A 21,710-nucleotide genomic window follows, 5' to 3' on the forward strand; every position below is an offset into this window, starting at 1 on the left:
GTGTGGCAGCACGCGAGGGGTAGAACCCCCTTCTGCCAGCTCCCAGTGGCTAAAAACCCCTCCAAGTATTTTTTTCCAGTCTTACAGAATTCTAAATATATGAAAAAAACCCCCCACTTCCTTTCTTTTCCCTTTCTTTTCTACTTTATTCCTTTCCTCTCTCCCTCTCCTTTTTCCTTTTGCCTTTCCCTTTTTTTTATTTTTCTTTTCCCTTCTGTTGAGCCTAGCTCTGAGAAAAAAGTGGATAAACAGGAATTACAGAAAACAGATCCAGGAGTGATTCTAGAGAAGAGCTAAATTAAACTACAGCCAGAATCCCAATTCTGGAAAGAAACTTATATGCCTACTTGTTTTTTAATGGAATTTGGGCAGAAAATGCAAACTCACAAAACCACAGAAGTGGTCATTAAAAGTATCAGCCACATTTCTCTGTCCTGTCCAACCGTCAGACAACTCAAGCTTTTCCTGTTCCTTTATCTGGTGGCTTTTCCATGGGGAAAGGGTCTTTACCTTGTTTTCATCTGGGGAAGTCTTATGCAACTGTTTGCACAGCTGGTTAAATAATTCAGGTAATGGTCTTTTATCTTAGCAACATGGTCAGGATAAATTTTTCAGTCCAGGTTTAATGAAGAGATTTCCTCAGCTGGAAAGTGATTGACAATTTCTCCTTTCACCTTATCCTGTTATAACTGCAGCTCTTGCGGCTTTTTTTTTTGGTGTGTCTATTTTGTCAAAATGTTAAAAGGACAGTTTTCAGTCTTTTTTTTGTAAACTGGCATTCAGCATGCTAGACACGAACAATTCACTTAAATAGGCCTCTCTTGACAGCCATAACTCATCTGCAAAACAACAGGCACACTCTAAACGAGAATCACTGCAGGAAATGTGTCTGTTGGAAAGGGAGCTCAAAGAAATGAATCAACACCTCTTCCCATGACAGCTCATTCACTTCCATACGGAGAAGGTTTTGATGCTCATTTTCCACTTCATTGCACAACCAGATAAATAAGCTTGAGTTCAGTGCTTATGCTATGTAAGATTGACCACCTTCACAGCCCAATCCAAAATGACTTCCAGGTATTTGGAGCCAGGTATTTTGGGGGCGCGGTGCTTTGCAGAGAAAGAAGCAACACATGAATTTAGCATGCTGGGGATGCTTTACTTTTTGCCAGAATACTGCCAAACTTCTCACTCACTGCTGTATGGTACTGCAGTCCTCCATGCTGTGCTGATTGCTGCAGCAAACACCTGCCATGTGGAGCCACAAAACCAAGGACTCTCCCACACCTCACATATCTGACATGCTCCGTACATGCACATGAACTTGCACAAATAAACAGTGTTAATGATGACAGTGCTTTCTGAAGAGCAGGAAGAACAACTCCAGTGTCTGTGCCTGGGGAAGGGGTGCACTGGGAGCAGCGGGACGGAGGCAGTGTGGCTTACATGAGAGGTATTTTTGGGGATGGAGCAGCTTTGCGGTGCTGGGGGTGTGCCTCAACAGCTCACACTCTCCTGAACTGAGTGCAGCCAATTCAGGAGCAATTCAAGGGGGCTTGTTCTTATGAAGATGAGACAAAATTACAGTAGCTAGGCTGTCATCTACAAGACCTCAACACTCATCCCTCACTTTTCAACTTCCCTGTAATGGGAATTCACTGCCCATGAGCCCTGTGGGGTGCACACAGGAGGGATTCTGGATTGCCAGGGTGTGCTAGTGGGCAGCTTCCTGCGCACAGTGTCTTTAACCTCAGGGCTCCTCAGGGCTGCTGCCTTGTCTGTGTGTCACCTTCCCCAACTTCTTAGCTCATCTATTATTGCACAAATAAACTGTGTGTCTTGTTGATATAAATACCAGAGTATGGCCTTTTAAATAAAAGAAATGTTGGTGTATATATACTTTGTGTGACAGATTGTTCCTTGCTGTAAGGTCTGCTTACACTGTCAGAGCTGAGCGTACAGGCCTTTAGTGAAAAAAGGACATAAGGCTGGTCTGTTTGGCCAGAGATTTTGCTCACAGAATAAGCTGTAATGTTACTTTTTCCCCCTTAATTCCTATTTGGTGGTAGTGTGGGGATTTAATTTAATTTTATTTTTATCTTGAAAGGTAAAAACTCCATGAAGCTGTTTTTACAGGGTCACAAAAAGTGGACAAATCAACTTATTAAATTACATTATGTTTGAAAAGCAAATTTAGTAACAGGAAAACAAAATTATATGCATGTATTTTTTTTTCTTTTAGGACAGCAGAATACCAAGGCAGTAAGCAATAATTGCTAGATTCAGGTTTTGTGGTTAATTTAGAGTAACAACCTTTTTCCTTCGGAGCACAAGTCACACCCAATCAATGCAGGCTTCAGAAGTAACTTTCTCTTCTTTGGAGGGGACTCCAAAGGTAAGACTTTAAACTGCATGTGCCTTGTAGGCTTCCTAGAGAGCTGATCAGTCTGGTCTCACTGGGGACGTCAAGGAAGACCAAATCTCTTGATGGGGCTTGAAAATATGTTTGAATACAGCATGACTGAAAACAGAGAATAGCCTTTTCACATGGGATCCTGAGTTGTCTTTCCACCCTCACCACACCAGGTTCCCTGTGAAGTGAGTGTAAAGGAGGATGAGCTTACCTATTCAATGGCTTCTCAGGTCTGCTTTTATTACTTAGGAGAAGAAACAGTAACATTGAAGAATGAAGAAATGGGTAAATGTCTACTAGATGAGACATACTACTGCTATCAGGGCAATTACAGGACACACTGCAGTTCTCTAAAAAATTTCACATTGGTATGTAATGTTATATACTAATGGATTATTTTTAACATGGCTGCTTTTTTATTAAGCAGGGTGAGTTTGAAACAGCAAATTTGTGCTCCAATGTTAGCACAAGTCTTACAAGACTAAATAAGATAACATGTAGTATGATATCTACTGTAAAGCTGAGTTACAGTTCCAGTTTAGAAAAGTGTGAGACATAACCTCTCTTCTTTAAAGTTGAAGATGACAGAAATTTTAAAAATGTATTATATGATTTATCTTAAGAAGAAACATGGTAAGTCCTGTCACCAAGCACAGCCTTCACGAAGTTCCTCTCAGAAACTGCATGTTGCATGAAACAGGGTTACATACTTGTGTAGTGTTGATGTACTCAGTGCAAAGTTAAAAAAACCCCAAATTAAAAATTCCCTACAAGTCCTCTTTGGGTAGGGGGTCTACTTAGGTTGTTTGAATAGAGAGGAAGAGTTTTAATTGCCTTTTGGCCAGCCTTGCTTCCATGGGTCTACACGAAGATGTGAGAGAGGGTTATGGCTACTAGATCTTCAATTTGTGTCATGTTGAGAGGAGAAGAAGCAAATATGCTTTAAGAGAGAAATGTATGTATAGCATGCTGTGTTGTGCCAGGCAAAGTGGATACAGAAGCACTTATGCAAGGACTGGATATCTCAAAAATATTCCCAAAAAGATAGTTCAGAAACAATTAAGAATGAAGAGAATATGTCTTTTGTTGCTTGAGTATATATAGCATGGGAAGGTTAAAGACACTGCACTTGTAAATCACAGTTTGCAATCAAAGGCTCATATGATTCCACAAAAGTCAATGCAAGAACATGACAACTGGCTAAACAAAAGTGCTTGAATGAATATGGGTAATTATTTTATAGCCACTACATTTTATACCGATGCAGCAAGAAGCAGTGGCAGTAAAAGCAGAAGGCACCAAAGGTTGTTGATAGTAAAAGGATAAAAATACCTAAAAAGCACTATGATACCAAGAACACTCAGATAATGTTGTTTAGTAGTGATAAAAAAATCCAGATTACAATTTTGTATAAAGTTACGGTATTAGTAAGAAACTAGAATCAAATTAGAATGAAAAAAAACTGCAAAAAAAAAGAAGACTAGGCATTTTTAGATATTCATACTACTGAAACATAAAATGGGATAGAAAAATCAGCACAAATAGAAACACAAATGTTACAGGAAAATAACCCCCAACAAATGTTACAGGAAATGGTACAGAAATATTAATTATGAAAACTGGATTTTGAACCTCTTAATATACAGTAAAAGTGCAAGTGAATTGACACTACTATTAGGGTATAATTTTCCTCTGATCAAATTAAATACTTGCTTTTCAGCATAAGTTCCATAAAATTTTCCATAGCCAAATCTCAGTATTTCCAAGTCAGACTCCACAAGCAATGTATTAAGATGAAGCAGAAGAAAAACTGCAAAACATAATCTATTCTCTGTTGCCAGCTGTTGACAGTTACAGATGATGTGCCTGGTACTTGGGGAAACTAAACAAGTCCAAGCCAGAGGCAATAGCTGACTCTGTATCACAGAGTTTTAGGGAAACCACAGCACTGAATGCATTGCAAATAAAAGCATAATATGTAAACTCTGCAGCACACAGTGAAAATAGATTTTTTGCTAGCAATTCTCCAGAGTCCATAAATTACTGTAAGGATTTCACATTCTGCATGATTTCACCACCTTTCCAGAATAGCTGGAAAACTCGTTAATTTAACTGTGGGAGCAAAGTAAACTTGTAAGAGCTGTGCCTGCTAATGTCACTCTCTGTGCTTCCTGTTGCATTGCCTTGAAGACAAGGACTTGAGTGGGAGAGAGGAGGGGAAGGAGAAGACGGATGAGTTCAGGGCATGAAGTATCAGAGGAAACATTGGATGGACTGTCAAGAGATACGAGAGGGGATTGTGAAGAAATTCACCGCTGGGAAAGGAAAAAGCAGGGAACTCAAACACACCTTAGGGAAATAATGGGAGATGTGGGAAGTAGCAAGATACAAGGTAATAAAGTAAGGAAACATAACAGGCGGTCTGGAGAGCAAAATAGAGTCATGGAAGAAAGGCAGTGGATTTCCAGAGAGGAGGAGCCATCTTAGTCTGGATCAGACCTCTGGCTGCTGATACTGCTTCTAAGAGAAGAGGAAGAAAAATGAGAGAAAGCTGAAAAGAGATAAGGAACAGTGGCTACTGGGATTACTTAATGCCTAAGGAGAGCACATGCAGCCTGAACCTTCCAGGAGAGCTTGTGTGGTGAAGGAACAGCTGTCTTTTTACAGAGGAGCCTGCAGAAGCACCTGGGCTGTGACAGCAGAGGGACAGAGCCCAGATGCCCAACACCGGGCTGAGCACGATTTGTTCCAAAGCAGCTGTCGGGCAGGACTCCATGCCCGTGAGGGATGGGCACGGTGCCGAGTGCTCCCAGCGCACACGGACTGCAGCTCTGCCCCAGCAGCTCTGCCCGGGCAGCCAAGGCTGCTGGCTGCTGGTCCTGGAGGGATTGTCCCTCGCATAGCAGCCTCTGCCAGTTCCTCAAGCTACCTAAGGAGCACAGAGCAGCCACAGGCTGGCACAGCTGCCTGGCTGGCAACTGCTGGAATGCCAGGGCTTTCATGGAGACCTGGGCTTGCAGCCTGGGGGCTGGCCGATTACACAGGGGCACCTGCAAGGCTTTTTAGGTTTTTGCTTCTGATACTTCAAAAACTTAGGTCCAGAGAAAATGCTCTTTTTGTGCACTTGGCATAGCTATCTGTATGTAAACTCAGAATGGAAACTGCTGCACAGAAATAATGTCATATAGGCTAGCTAGGAAGTGTCACTTCCAAAATGCTAATATGCAGATAATTAGTTTAACTTTTAAGATTTATCGATTTAAATGTTCATATTATGCATACATAATATGCAGTTATATTTAATATTTTCCAGCTCAGATATCTCGCAATTTTGTAAGAGAATTTGATTAGGCTGATTACTTTTATACCTTGTTTAATATTATAATTTCATTATAAAACCTAATCTGGGCAACTTTTAGCTTCATATGGCTCCATTGGTTTTTTAGTATGCATGCATTTTCAATCATTTTTGTAAATGCTCTGTTAATACCATTTTTATTCAGTAAGTTTTTGGACTTTTGTAAACAGGTAACAGTTACTATGAATTTGAGTAACAGTGCTTTACAAAAGTATACATTCTTGGAATATAAGGTGTCAGTTTTGATCAGCACACTATAACCCTTGAAAAAATACAAATTTATAAATCCATTTTGTCATAAAAATACTAAAAATCCCTGAGGTCTGTAAACAAAGAAAACAGATTATATGATATCCTAAGTAATTCAAACTAGTACATACAATTTCACTGTAAAAACCAAAAAGAATGTAAAAAAATATTTCTTGTGTTTTTGTCCTTTCCTTCTTAAAAAAAGAGTAGACTAAATAAAATAAACTATAGATTAATTAGTGTCCAGGCTAAAATAAATAAAAAAGTAAATTTCTTTTGGATCTGATATTAGTGTGATTTAAACTGTGGAAAAAAGCCACGAAAAGAAACAAGACCAAATGGTTTAGTATGTGCCAGAGCAGTGATTGCCAATTTTTGGGATGCAGTGTTTTTGCAAATATTTCCCATTTGCACTGAAAAGTTCTGAAAAAGGAAAAAAGAAAGATTGAATCATTTTCATAAACCTGCTCTCAAACCACTGAGAACTCAGCTGAAATTATATAAGTTCTTTGGATCCATGCTCCACTTATACAACCAGATTGGCACAGGAGAATAGTTAAAAAAAGCTATTCCTGAGTTGCTCCAAAGGCTGAACTTTTTATTACTAAACCCACAGTATTTTTCCTCCATGTATCTTCAGCCATTTAAACAGATGTGTGACAACCAAGAGGTGAAACAACCCAGTGATACTCAAAGCTAGTTGGCAAAAAGGCACTTCTAGTCCATTGGACATTCAAACAGTTGAACAGTTTTAACTGTGAGTGGGGAAAAAAGTCTGAATTTACCACAGAATATAAGTTCTATCCTTTTCTCAAAATATTTTGTGAATTTGAATAATAGAGTATAATAAAATACATAAATAAACTGTGATATTAAAAAAAAAAGCATCCAGAAATGAAGTTGAAATATTTTGCTATAGCTAAAATAGAACAAGGAAGTCAGAATGATTTCTTTTCATAATTTCTTATTCCTCACTTGATGTTTGAGGGAAACCTTTCCATTTTAACAAGGCTTCATTTTTTTCAACGGAAAACACTTCACCTGAAAAGGTTTTAGCCCATACCACCTACAAACATGGATATGCAGAAGCTGACAGAGATACACACTTGTACATCATGTCACCCCCACACAAACTCTTCTATGATAATTCATGGTTTCCATCTATTTGGCAATAGTAGCAGAAACCTCTCAAAACCCAGCGTCATCAGATTTAATGTTACAAATCATCAGCACCAAAAAGTCACAATAATACTTGATCTTTGAATAAAAAATGGCAAAAGAGTTGTGTTCACAACTATTTTTTTCTTCAAAAGGGAAATATACAGATATAGATTTGGTGCATAGGGATTTTATGTTCAAAAGAAGCAAGCAGCTATGATGACTGATGGATGTTTTTAAGAACGCTGTTTTGGCAAGAAGAACACAGTGCCTTCTCCCCTCCCCCCCTTATTCCATGTAGCTTTACATAACCAGTACAATGTTTTATTTTTGGTATTTACTTGTACAAAGCATCATAGAAAACATTACTGTAAGGGACCTTGAGAGGTCACGCAGTCCAACCTCTACCCCAGGGCAGGATCTGTTCTTCCTGCATTGGCCCTGAAAGATGTCTGATCTGTTTTTAAAGACAGTCTATGAACGGCAAGGGGTCACTATCATTGTTGTCTGCTCCAGGGCTCCAAAATCTTCACCGTGAAGTTCCTCTAAATTTAGTCTAATCTGAATCTTCCTTGTTGCAATTAAACAGATTACTGCTTCACCATGGCTACAGGGAGGAGATAAATATCTTTGCTTCTGCAAAAGCCTCATACACTTGCAAATTTGGGGAGAGTGAAATTGCCTAGCTTTTTCCATAATTACTTCAGCTTGGGAATTCTAACGAGACATTGGTCGGAGGTAATTGTTTAGGAAGCGCATAAGCAGCAGCTTGGAAATAATACTAATACTTACTGAGGGGAATAGCCTGCCCTTTGGGTTTTCTGTAAGCCAGCTGGACATACCCTAACTCAGACCAGAAAGTCTGCATGAGAGCAGATCAGGTGTGAAAGATGGCTATTTACAGTCTCAGGAAATAGCTATGTACTTCATGACACACAGTACCCTAAATTCTCCCTATGATGAAAAATATAGACCTATCACCCACTGAACAGTGAATATAATATCCACTTCTTTGCGATCATGCACACGCCATTAAGATACATTCAGGAGCCACCAGCTACTGTGGTACACCACAGTAGGCTACACAAAAACTACAGACAACATGGTGGGAAATTACTGCCCTGATTAAAACTCCAGGTCCTCAATTAGCCAGTATGGATGCCAGCATGGTTTAGAGTGCCTGCTGTACCCAGCAGATGCCTTAATTTCTGTACGGGCCTTCACTGTCCCCCAAACTGACTGTCTTGCCCAACTTGCCTATTGGAAACAAGTGGCTCTGTTTGTCACAGTTAAACACTGAATTTACTCTCTGTGGAAAGGGATGGCTATTCCCAGCCCACCTGAAGCTGTGCTCTGGTCTCTCAGCATACAGGACAGGGCTAACTCATGAGAAAGAGAACATTTGCCCTCCCAACTGAACACTTTTTCATTTCTCTGTGTACCCTTGCTGTGCTTCTGTGTCCTCTTGGCAGGACCTAAAAAGATACACAGCGGATGCACCAAAGCACAATTAAATATTACAGATGTGTGCTAATACTTTGGGAAGGTGCCCGCTACCAAAGCCCTGCCAATTTACAGATTATTGTAAGAATACCTTAAAACTGGCAGCAGTACCATCCCACCTGCTGTCTTTGTTAGGGATCAGCATTTCTAGCCTTGTCTCCACTTCAGGACACAATATGCAGTGAAGCAGCACCTGCTGCTCTTGTGTCTCTGATGGGCATCTGTAAAGGCTGGAGAATACATACAGGTGCTCAGAGTCCTCCTGCACACTGCCTCAGCCAAATGTACACTGACAGAAATATGAAGTTATCTCAGAACACAGATGTTTGGCTTTGCTGCCACTGCCTGACACTGGCACTTTATTTTCTTTATCATGTGTGTTAAATGGAAAGCTTTTTTTTAGGCCCTGACCTTGGCAGCAGTTGCTACTGCATTTCATCATAAAGATACGAGAAAAGAAGAGGGGGAAAAAAAAAGAAGAGGGACTTACTGGATTTTCATGATGCCCTTTGTAAACTCGAATAGCTCAGCTAGAGGCCCTCTTAACAGTTTTACTTATCATACTAACACTGTATCTTCCACTCCTTCATAGACACCTGTTTACCCAACCTCATCATGTCTTTCATGTGATGAAAGTTAAAATGTGAGTTAAAAATACACATATTTTTCTGGCTGGCAGAGACAACTGAAAAAACCCCTGTGTTCATTCTACATTGATCTTTTTTGAAATAATGGTTTCTGTTTTAAGCTGCATTTTTGGTATGTTTTGCGTAGCATATCAGTTGGCATTTCAGATGATTTGGAGATGATGTTGCCTATAAAACCTGTATGTCAATTCTCTGGTTCTACTAGTTTATCTATAAATTATCATGATCTTCCTTTAGTCAGTATACTTGAGGATTCTGTAAATCGCTTTGCTAATCTGTCTGTTATGAACAGGCATTGATGACTTAATAAGTGTAACACAGGCTAAAGCAATTCACTGAAAAGATTTTTTCTGAGGTTAGTAAAATTACAAGTCCTACTGTTTCAGTAATACCTCTTGCTGTTGTGCTTGCACCTGTAAACGACATGGTGCTGGTGGTTTCTGTGTTTTCAGTTTATTCCTACAGGAACAACACTTCCCCCCATGGCCCACATTTCTTTTCTCAGCTTCCTCCAGCTGGGTCCACCTGTGTGAAATCCTGCTGTGCTGTCCAGGAGATCCTTCCTGCATACTTGCCACTCAGTGAAACACAACCTTTTACTACCCACCCAGATGTTATTTTTGGGTAAAAGACCACGCAGAAATGCTTTTACTTTAAAAAAAAAAGAAGAAAAAAAAAAGAAAAAATTGAGCAGCGAAGACAGATTTCTTGTCAGTATTTGCAGCAGAACAATGTCAATCTAATGAGCAAGTGGGATGAAAATCTAGTTTTTGATGCAAATCTACAAAACCACGCTTGTCTGAGTTACAAATTTCTTGACAAGAGTGAAATGTTGTCTCACTATTATTTCAATATATAAAACTGAAGTTCAAAATAATGAATTCAAAATTATTCAGACCTAGTGTTCAGAAGAAGTCAGACAAGTCAGACAGAGGAAGACAGCATGGGAAATTAAAAGTATCTTTCTGTGCTTTTTGTTATCAAGGGTCAACTTTACAGTTACTTCATTGAGAAATATTTCAAATGGTCCTGTAGAACTCAATAAAACTATAAGGCATCTGACTTTATTTTATGTACTTACTCAAAAAAAGTGGTCCATCCAGTCTCATCGCTTTTAGTTGCCAGAAGTCCACTGTTGCCGTGGTAGGTAAATAAGACCAGCTCCTGCCCTTGTGCAGTCATGCTTTTCAAACATCCATTAGTGCCTATGGTCAGCCAGATGACTTGGTTATCGGGAGAGACCACTCTTACTGGCATCCGGTTGGGATCCCGCCTGATCCGAAGAGTATTCCCATTGCTGTCCGTTACCGCAGTAATATCATTGTCATTACTGTAGCTAAAATTGTACAGGTAGTCTCCGGTGACTAAACTCACAGTGTACTGGTGAGTACCATTGACATCAAAGATATAAAGCTCTTGGTCAGTTGGAGAAGCAACTTCATAGAAGTTCATTGAATTCATTAAGGGTTTGTTCTTTGACACAGCCCGTATCCTAATGTTTCCCAGATCAGCAATATACAGGGTGCCATCTGGAGACACAGCTAAGGAGGAAGGAGCATTAAGTTTGGCATCTTTAGCATAGCCATCTCCATTTTGGTAACAGTCACAGTTAACATCATTTTTGCAATCACACTCTGAGGGTATTCCAGCAACTAAAGAGATCTCTCCATCAGTTGTGACTTGTCTTATCCTATTAATCTTCTTTTCATCAGTTTCTGTAATGTAAAGTACCCCACTGTAGGACACGGCGATGGCAGTGGCTGACTCCAGCGTGGTCTGGACAGCGTGTTTGCCCACCGTGTACTCCACCCCCGGAACCTGGCAGTGCATCGGCCTCCCTGCAGCAATGCGAACCTGACGATTTTCAGTGATCTGCAGAACCACATTGTTATCCAAAACATAAATGGAGTTATCCATTGGGTTGATAGCTAAGTCTGTAGGCCATTCCAGGCGAACCTAAACAAAGAGAAGTGTTTTGTTAAACAGTTAACCAGTGAAGATTAAATGAATTAATTAACCTTCAGTTTTGGACAATGCTGTAAGGATATTTTCCATCTGCTGTAAGCAATCATGACTGAAGAACTTGCTTGAATACAAGCAGCAAACTAAAGCTTTTCAGGGAGGAAGGGGGAGCAATATTCGGCATCCATTTTATTGAAAAGAAAACCAGTTGCATTGAAACTGTAATACAGTCTGAGTTTCCCCTCCAATAAATGCAATACTTTTCTGTATCACAAATGCATAAATAACTACAGAGACAATGTCTAAATCCTTGTCAACAGTATTAATCTTTTATTCTTGTAGCAGCAAAAATAACATACTACCTCCCAGATCATGAAACACTGTACTCCATTTTTTGAACACTCCACTACTGACATGTCCCTTCTTACCTACACAAGCTTTTTAAGACAAATAGAAAAATACAAGGGTTCTGTGTAAATCCTTTCATTCACTCTAGTAGGCTAAGGATGTCAGCAATTCAGAAAACATCAACGTGCCAAGATAGTTCTAACAGATATGCCATTCTCCCAGTATTTACTACCAGGCTTAATGTATCCTGCTGATAGTTTTGCTGTCCTAAACCAAACTGAACTTTATGGGCAGAAGAATTGAAAACAGCAGCATTTATAGCTAAGAGAATACAGTGCAATTCACACCCTTGGAACAGGTTGCTTTCTCCCGCAAACCTGCTGTTAAATGTCCATCACGCACTCCACCCAGTTTTATTTTAAGGGGCACGAAAGGTGCATTTCAATTTCTATCCCCAGCTCAGCTTTCCAAATTAGCAGCAACTGAAAAGTACCTGGCTGATGTGCATGCTGGTATCACAGGTTAGAGGTCGTGCTGAGGTGAGGTCGTTGGAGCCAAGCAAAGTTGATATTATTCCATTCTGATCCACTTTTCTGATCATGGTCCCATCAACAAAGTAGATTAACCCATTCTTGTCTATTGCTATTCCTTCAGTGAAGCAAATAAAAATTAAGGGTTTTTTGCTGTACTAGCAGTGAATATATTATCCATAACTAAGGGTATAGGTAGCATGTATCTAGTGGAAATTGCAGGCAGTAGGTAGTAATACAGCTTGTTAATGTATCTTGTATAACAAACCAATATTCATCATGAAATCTACTACTGTTGATTGCATTTACTGTTCATTTGCTTTTGTGTGTTGGGAAGGGACTAGCTTTTAAGTTAACCTTAAACATGGGATAAGTGGAACCAAAAGCAATGCTCATTTTAGATCTTCACTGCTGCCTGCCAAACACATAATCTAAATGAGCGTTTAAAAACGCTCAATAACCACTCAAGCCAAATACTTCCTAAAAAATCAACCCTAATTGATTTCAAAAAGATCAGTCCTCTGTAGTTCTCTTCCTCGATAGATTTTCTACTTGGAAAAAATCACTCAAATCCCCAATTTTTGAGCCAACTATTGAATTCAGTAATTAAACACGATCATGCCCCCAGCTCTGAACTTTTGTATTATTTTGAAAGGTACAGAGGGGTAGAACTCTTTTTACCTTTAGGGCTCATGAGAGTTGCCTCCACAGCCTTGCCTCCATCACCACACCTTGCCTCATCGAACGGCAGGCACTGCTCCCCTGTTCCTCCTATTACCTCAGCATTTTTGGTCAGGTCTTTTGCACCAGTGAGCGACTTGGGCCGATAAATCCTGCGTGTGTTCGTGTCGGAAACATACAAATCTCCTGTCACAGGGTCAGTTGCGAGGTAGTATCTGTGAGCTGGGTTGTTGCTGTAAAATGGAATTACACATTGCATATGCTCTAGTTAATTGCACCTAGCATTGGATCAAGGAGAGAATGGTTTAGTTCCTATGCAGTGTGCAGTAATGCAGAAAGAGTTAAAGTCAATGGTGATGCTCCATGCATAGGTAGGACAGGTCATGGCCCCAAGATGGTTTTGGTCCACATTTCTCATCTGTGTCACAGCCAGCCTAATCTAGATTAATCCTGTGGGGAAAGAAGGTCCATTTTGCCTTTGATGCTCTCAGGCCAGTTGAATGCTGTGTCATTAGAGACTGCAAATGTCTCTCTGATAGGCCAAATCAAAATACTGGAGTTTAAAACCTTCCAAGAGTTCTGGGAACCTTGATATTGTCCCAAATTTTGCAGCAGGAGCCCAGCCCTCACTTACACTTTGTTGCTATTATCCTATCTGTTTTATTATAATTTATATAAGGCTGCTGGGGTTAATTCATAAACAGATAAGGCAGAACTTGAATGATGAGTTCACAGGCAAGAGATAAGACATAATTCATAAGTATTTGTTTAATCCACTGCTTTCAAATGTGTGATACGCATGATTTAACACATTAGGAAATGTCATCTCTTCCACCAGAGACCAAGAAAAGCTTTTTCATTCTTCATAAGTCAGAGTCATATTTCAAATAACTGTACACATTGGCACAAAACCGCTAACTATGCCAGCACAGTCTTTATTACAGTGAAAATATATATTGCTAACCATTTTCCCAGAAACATACATTTTGCCTCTCCACTGGTGCCACATAATTGAGAATTACTGTCTTTTCTTCCCTGCTGGTAAAAAAAACAGCCCTGGAGATTACCTTTTGTGTTGATATATTATGATGTAGAAATTTAACCCACTGCAGTTGGGATTCCTGACCTAATTTATGGCATGAAGAGCTGAAATAAGGTCATGTAAATACATGAGGTAATTTCAGATGCTCCCCTCATGGACTGAAGCAGAGTGTCAGAACAGTCACTTCTGATGTTTGCAAAAGCACTGCTTAAACAGATCTACCAGTCTGGTGGTAGCCAAACATCTGTTCACAGAATGCTATACTTCACGTTTTGTAAATACATAACTGTGCTAATGTAACACATTTTTATGTACTGCCACTTGGAAAATGCAACAAGAGACCAACAGGAACAACTTGTGAACAAATTATGTCTTTTAGCAGGAACAGATTTTTATAGCTATCCAGTTACAAAAACACAGAAAAAAAATGTGTTGCATAAATAGGATTTTATTTGGTTTTAAGACTTTTAACATGTTGGTCCAGAACGAATGAAACCAAGTGAAACAGACTAGTGAAATCAAATATGCAGTGATTAGCACCTCTTAAAAAGCTCTGCTATTGCACTGTTGTACAGCATGTCTGAAAACAATCAAATGTAGGCTTACTTTAAATTTCTGTCTGTTACAAATCTATTATTGCCAATGTGCTAAGTAGTTGGAAGGTATTTTCAAATCCTTAATTTATGCAGCGATCATTTAATATGATCACTATGTAGTGTACGAATTATTTATACCTCCACAGACTGCAAATTAAATTATACCCATTTACATGATTACTTTGGTCTTTAAGAAACTTTGCAGACACTTCAAATATAAACACATTGCAAGATGTGAAATGTGCAATTAAATTTTATTTCATTGTAATTTAAAATAACGTTCTTTCTTATACTACTGAAATCTAAATTAAAGTACCTCTCTTCAACCCATCTAACACTGCCTCAATCATATTTTTCAGCCATTGGAATAAGAAGTCATCAAATCAAAAAGTAAGTAATTTATGCCTAACACAATTATTTATTTCTAAAAAGTTTTAAAGCTCTTTTCTTCATAAATATGAAAATGTATGTTCTAATTAATTCCCACCAAAAAGAAATTGGGATGAATTCTCATGGTAAGCTATGGATCCTTATCAAACCAAAAAAATACACCTGATAATTTAAATGTATTTTCTCCTTTTATTAAAAAATCCCCCCAAGTTTGGGAGTGCATAGAATTTTGCTATTGAATCAATAGAAACTCTCCAACTTGCCTTATTTTGATATCTAATGGCTCCTTTCTGAGCTGATACTACAGGCTTAACCTCAGCATTTCTTTTCAGGTGAAGGTTAAATAGCTGCGGTGGCTTTAGCCAATAGAAACCCCCAATAATTTATGGGAGAAAGGCACAATTTGAGGAAGTGAATAACTGTCAAGTGAAAACTACATTTGTTTTCTAGCCAGAAAACATCCATGAGCACTATGCAGATCTCAAAAATTGTACAGGGATAAGCAGCCAGCAGCTGGAAAGCTCCAGAATTTATGCTATTTCATTGTAGCCTGAAATGGAATTAAGCTTCTACCAAAACAACAAATGCAAAGAAATGAAATCCCCAGCCTGTGACTTATTGACTCATTCAGTATTGCCTAATCACTGTCAGTAGCCTGCAAAACATGGAGTTACGTACCAACACTGGCTCCTGTAAAGACAAATGACTAAAAATTAACTTGTTCTGTCTATGCCAAATAATAATAAGTCCTTTGAATTTAAAGCGTGTACACATGTGCACGGAGCTGTAACAATCTATTTCCCTTTGCTTTTATCTTGCTTAGGCCGATCTTTTAATTCTTCAGCTGTCAGATCACCTGCACTGCTCTCCATGTACAGGTTTTTTTGAAAATACTCCTCCTGTTTCAGTCCCTGTCTCTCTTGCCTTCACTCTGTGCCCTCTAAACCATAGATCTCCTCAAAGCTGTTTTTATGTTTTGCTAAACTTTTTTTTCTGGCTCTCTACAGACTTGGGATAGTGCCACAGCCTACAAATTACCTCCCTGTCTTCAAAGTCCTTCTAAAAATGACTTCTTCCATGAATGCCTATCAGCATTAATCACCCACAGGCAGCAGTGTATAAAGACATCATTTCAGCTTTGAGATTGAAGAAATGTGAGGTCACTGGTACATGAGAGGAGAAATTTAATTTGCATTCTCTCTCTAAAATAGAGTACAGGCTTCTTGAGGTAGGAGACACATCACACTCTGTGCTGAAGCACTGTGTTTACAGGCCAGGAAAGGTGAATTCTTGAATAGGTAACAGATCTGAACTAGTATTTAGCCTCATTCAGTAGCTTTACTTGGGGAATGCATATTTTAGTGCATTTTCTTCTAATACATAGCAATTATGTAATGCAAAGTGGTCTGTTGAGGGCTGTTTGCCAAACTGCAGTTTAAGTAGAAATATCCTCAGCAGTCTGAAAGGCTTGCCAGTGAAACTGGACATTTGCTCCCTTCTCCTCTTACAGGCCAGACAGATGTGCTTCCCTCTGTCGCATTTCACAGGACCCTGCACGAATTTACGCAGACAAAAGAAGATACTTGGTCTCACAGTGTGTCGTTAGCTGGAGAGCCCATGGCAAGAGGATTTGGTGGATCCTAAAAGTTTACACATCTTAAATAAAAGGCAGCTAAATTAATAGAACAAAAAGCTGCCAAGGGATATTAACCATAAAGATCCCACTCTTGGCTTAGGAAGTCTCTCATCAGCAAACCTCCAAGGCTGAGAGTGGACACCAGGAAAATGTTGTATGATGCGAGAGAAAACTCAGACTTTGTAATAAATCGTGTCGGGCTGCACAGTGGGCTCCACACCTCCTGCCTACTGGCTCCTCAACTGCTCCTGCAGAGCCAGTTCCCCACAGTCCTCTATGTCTCCTCCTGCCTCAGGAGGAACCCCCACTTCACAGCTGCTGTATGGGCCCATGCTGTTACACTAATTTGTGTGGTATGATTGCAATTTTGCTACCTGGAGCTTCTGCATGTTTAGGCATGAATAAAGCAGAAAAGCTTCAGTATTCTCCCTCACCAACTTTTCTTACACACAGGGATCCAGTTTCTGAAACGCTGCAGTTGAGGCTGTGACCACAGTTCTGCCAGAGGCAGGAGAGGGTGGTGCTATTAAATCACAGCAAAACAGACCTCAATATGCATCCACTCTTTAATCCCATTTGTACATTCCACATCCCCATTTTAAGTATTATTCCACATTCTATATATTTGCCAAGACAATGTCCTATCTAGTTGCAATCACAACTTTGTGATAGCACAAGGGATATAATTCTTTTATGAGTTGTGGAGCGAATACAAACTAATTGCAATAGTGAAACCCTAAACCCACCAAACAGAAGAGACTGCCTCTGAGTCATCCCTGGAAAGAAACCCATAAAACCAATTCTGATCATTAGCACTGATGCAAGCACCTTATTTATTCATGGAATTTTTTGCCTAACCTATCTGAAACATACTTTTGAAAACATAAAACCCTTCCTCACACAAAAGTATGTCCAAAGAAAAGTGAATTTAAAAAACAAGGACAACAGAGATGTGACTCTGGGATTGTTTAAAAACAAGGAAGGAAAATGATGGGCAGCAAAAAGGAGAGAAAGGGACCAGTGGACCTGCTAAACGGTATACTTAGCAGTTCTTCCACTAAGGTTTGCAGGGTTTCATGTCTCCAACGAGATTTTAGCATGACTGTTTTTTTTCTCCTTATCAGCACCAGCTGCTGTGGCAAAGAAATTCTAAGCATCCACCTTCTCTTCTGTTCTTGTCATTATTATAGCGATGCCAGGATGGATGAATGTTGTGCTACAATCCTCTGATTACTCTTGTTTATATGACCAATCTTGTGAGTCTTGGTGTATTTTAAAATCTTACCTCCTGGAGTTGTGTTATTGTTATTTCAAATTCCATTATTAAAAGAAGTTCACCTTTAAAGGGACAAATCTGTTAAATGAGAGCCTGAAAATATTCAACATCAAAAGGCTAGTGAAATGAACTCCCTTGATATTTTCATATGCCATTCTCATAGTATTTGGTGTATCTGATTAATGAGTGAGTTTTGATAGGATCAGCAAAAGTGCTGCCAGCAAGGAGTGAGCAGAGATGAGGGAACAGCAAAGGAGGGCACACACAAGCATAACAAGAAGCCTGACTGTGGACAGAGAGTGATGAGAAAAGAGGAACTCATCGGAAAGGACGATACAGCCTGACAGCTGACATAACTAAAACATATGAACTCATTATTTTTGAAAAATACTCCTCTTTTCTAGTAATACATCTCAGAAATGACTTCTCCATTATAAGCATTCATTTGTTAAAAAAGAAAGAAGAACAGTTAGAAAAATATAAATCTTCTTTAAGGAATGCTTACCTATGTCTAAAATCTTTATTTCTTGATGGGAGCAAGTAAAAAAGAACAGAAAAACATTATTAGACAAACATTCAGAAAGGATGTTAAAAGATGAGAAGAAGGCAACATTTACATCTATCATTAGTGAAGTGGTGAATGATTGTCCCTTGTCCACTTACGCTGACCAAGTACATTAACTCTTAAAATGTGCAGAATTATTACTTTGAGTAGATTAAAATCTCACATTTAGATAAGCATAGTTAAAATATTTTATGAAGGTAAAATGTTTTCTCTTTAGTTTTAAATACTTCTTCAAATGTTTTAAAATCTTTTGACTCAACTTTTTTTTTGTTCCCAAAAGCATTCGCAAACTCAAACTTACACGACGTAAGAAATCTAAATCTATTCAATACTTTAATTTGCCACAGTAATTCATAACTCCAAAATTCCAGCATGAGAGAAAAACATACCTTAGTTCCAGAACACTAGTTACATTTCCAGATGGGAATATCCGCCGAACGTAGTTGAAATCCCCCACGTACAGACTGCCATCTATCCCACAAGCTAAGGCAACTGGAGCCAGTAATTTATTACCATCAGCTTGACCATTACAACTTGGACAGGAGATGCTGCGTCGTCTCCCATTGCCCATAATGCTGCTAACAACTGGGGGTTGCTGGGATATAAATTGATTTTCACCATTCCCCTTGTAGAGGATTCCTGGCAGATAATACAGAAAAAAAATAAACCACAAACCCAATAATGTTTGTAAGAACTCTGAATGTACATACATAAAATGATGCAAAAGTATTCTAAATATTCTTTTAGCTGGTTAGTGTAAGTTTAATGAATTTTAATTGTTTCACCACCTTATTTTTCTCATTAAAAATAACAATTTTATTAAAACATCTATAGTTATATTTAGGTCATAAACATGCAAACATTAGATTATCTTGTCCACAAAATTTAATAGAAACACTAAATATTGTAGCTCTTAAAACCCCAAAATATTTTCAGTTGTTATTTTTAAATGTTAATGATTTAAAAATCATTATAGTTATAATCATTAGTTATAATCCAGAATAAAAATTGTCATGTTGAAGGAAATGTAAAGCATGTGGATGAAAGGAAGGTCTGTGTTCCTACATCTTTACAGTTCTGAAATAGCCCAGAAAGGACTGAAATTCTAATTTGCTTTATAAAAAAAGTAAAAGAATATATTTGAAAATTGTATTCCTAAAGTCCTAGTATAAATAATTATGAGTATTATGTCAAATGTAATCTGAAGTGGATTACTGTTGCAAATTGTAAATATTAATTAAAGAGCCACTTCAAAAAGTTGTAGATTGCCTCAATTTTACATTATAAAAGATTCTTTACTCAGCTCACAACAAAAGTGTTCCACTGGCAACAAAGTCTGCCTCCATACCATGTCTGCAGTTATAGGCAGTTATTAAAAATGTCAAAACAACAAAAAAAATGTGGTGCCAGGCCAACCTGCCTCTTAAACTTAATTCTGCTTTGAGGCATGAAAGAAACAATAATTTTGTGAAGACAAAGCAATGTGCCAGCAGTATTTTTCTTCTTTATAGCCTATGTAGGAAATCTGAGAGGAAAAAATGGATGCTTTATGTTAAATCTTCAGTCTTGCAGGGGAAAAAAACCCAAATATGCTAAAGTGTTGCCAGGACCCTCATTGTTCAATCTCATGATGAATCCATTAAGGTGTCCTCTACACGTGGTCAGCTATTACAGTTCTACTCATAAGTCACAATGTGTCTTTCCGTGGTATAATCCATGTAAACCACAAGTCTCTTTGTCCTATGCAGAGATCTGGGTTTTATTGATTGCATGCCCAGAGCTTCATGCAGTTTGGAGCTGAGGGATACAGTAATCTTTTGAGAAGTTTAGAAGAAATTTAAAATGTATTTCTCTTTCCACACGATTTGTACTGAAAGGTATGAGAAAAAATACTTTTCTTTCCTCTTTAAATGTTTGAGGTGTCTTCACTGCTTTTAATGTTATAAACTGCAGAAGATTATAAATGTAAAACCAATATACAGAATAAAATTGGAAAATATGAAAATGGTTTATGGAAACCTAATGGCAAGTAATCTAAATAAGTAATCTAAATCAAAAGAGGAAGAATGTATTTTTCATGAATAGTTAAAGCCAGAATGCATTAACAGTATACGAAATCCCCTCTCCTATGATTACATCATTTATGACAATCATGGCACTATAATTTTGCCAGAAATAGCTGAGTTCTACAATTTTCATCAGAGGAATTCTAGAAGTCAGCACAGTGCACTATTGCACCTGATTTATTCTGTCATTACCTTGAAAAATTGGTCCTTCACATTTCTCCTGTTATCACAGACTAAAAGATGTACATTAGACTATTTACTGCAGTAGTTTGGATTTCTGTACAAACACTGTCTGCACTCTCTTCTGAATAGATTTATGCATCTCATCCACCTTGTCATTACAACTCTCCACTTGGTTTATTCAATTAGACACATGACACTTTGAAAAGTCATTACTTGTCAAATGTACTCTTAAACATAATTCAAAGCCACCAACAATTTACCTAGCGAACAGAATCAATCTTACATATATATTTATAATTATAGCTCTTTACATTTTTAGATGGATTACTTTACAATAATTTGCACAGGTCTTTTTTTTTTTTAATTTTAAATTAGGTACAATGACACCTTTTCCCTTGATTTGGTTACCTTGTTTCCTTACCAGTCAGAAGCAATGCTTTAGGTGTTGACTACCGTGTCACAGATAATAAGCCTGTGTACTAGGGGAGACCTTCATGGGACATCAGGTACTGCAGAAGTGACAATCTTCCTGATAATTACTCAGGATTCCTCTGTTGCATGAAAATCCAGTGCTACCAGCTGCTACTTTAACCCATGTAACTACTTATTTCATCTTTCCTACATGCTTCCAGCCAAGTTTTTCCAAATTCCTTCCTGTTCAGGGTTGAGCTGAGGTTTCCTTAGCATGGCACTCTGCAAACAGTTGCTGAGTAGCATGCTGGACAAATATACTTTGATGCCAAAGTTACTGTGCTACAGCAAATTGCAGCCAGAGAGGAGTGAGAATATGAGCCACCAACAGCTCTGCAGACAGCAAGGTCTGCAGAAGGAGAGGGAAGAGGCGCGGCAGGTACCAGAGGTGAGATTCCCCTGCAGCCCATGGGAGAAGACCATGGCGAGGCAACTGTGTCCCTGCAGCCCATGGGGGTCCATGGTGGAGCACATATCCACCTGGAGGACCCAAACCAGAGCAAGGGGATGCTCAGAGGAGGCTGTGACCCTATGGGAAGCTCACTTTGGAGCAGGCTCTTGGCAGAGCCTCTGGACACATGGAGAGAGGAATCCATGCTGAAGCAGGTTTGCTGCCAGGACTCGTGACCCCACAGG

The 21,710-nt window shown here is 38.8% G+C and overlaps 1 protein-coding gene across 1 annotated transcript in view; it reads right to left on the reverse strand.

Annotated features, from left to right (window-relative positions):
• Positions 1-21,710, reverse strand: part of TENM3 (teneurin transmembrane protein 3) — a 1,268,339-nt gene that overhangs the window by 25,536 nt on the left and 1,221,093 nt on the right. Inside the window, exons 27-30 of the mRNA XM_017744521.1 lie at positions 18,744-18,993; positions 12,850-13,082; positions 12,132-12,286; positions 10,410-11,284 (exon numbers count right to left, since the gene is read on the reverse strand). Coding sequence (XP_017600010.1) covers positions 10,410-11,284; positions 12,132-12,286; positions 12,850-13,082; positions 18,744-18,993 — 1,513 coding nt within the window. The remainder of the gene's footprint in view (positions 1-10,409; positions 11,285-12,131; positions 12,287-12,849; positions 13,083-18,743; positions 18,994-21,710) is intronic.

Source organism: Corvus brachyrhynchos, unplaced genomic scaffold, assembly GCF_000691975.1.
Source record: "Corvus brachyrhynchos isolate BGI_N302 unplaced genomic scaffold, ASM69197v1 scaffold17, whole genome shotgun sequence".
Taxonomy (NCBI): Eukaryota; Metazoa; Chordata; class Aves; order Passeriformes; family Corvidae; genus Corvus; species Corvus brachyrhynchos.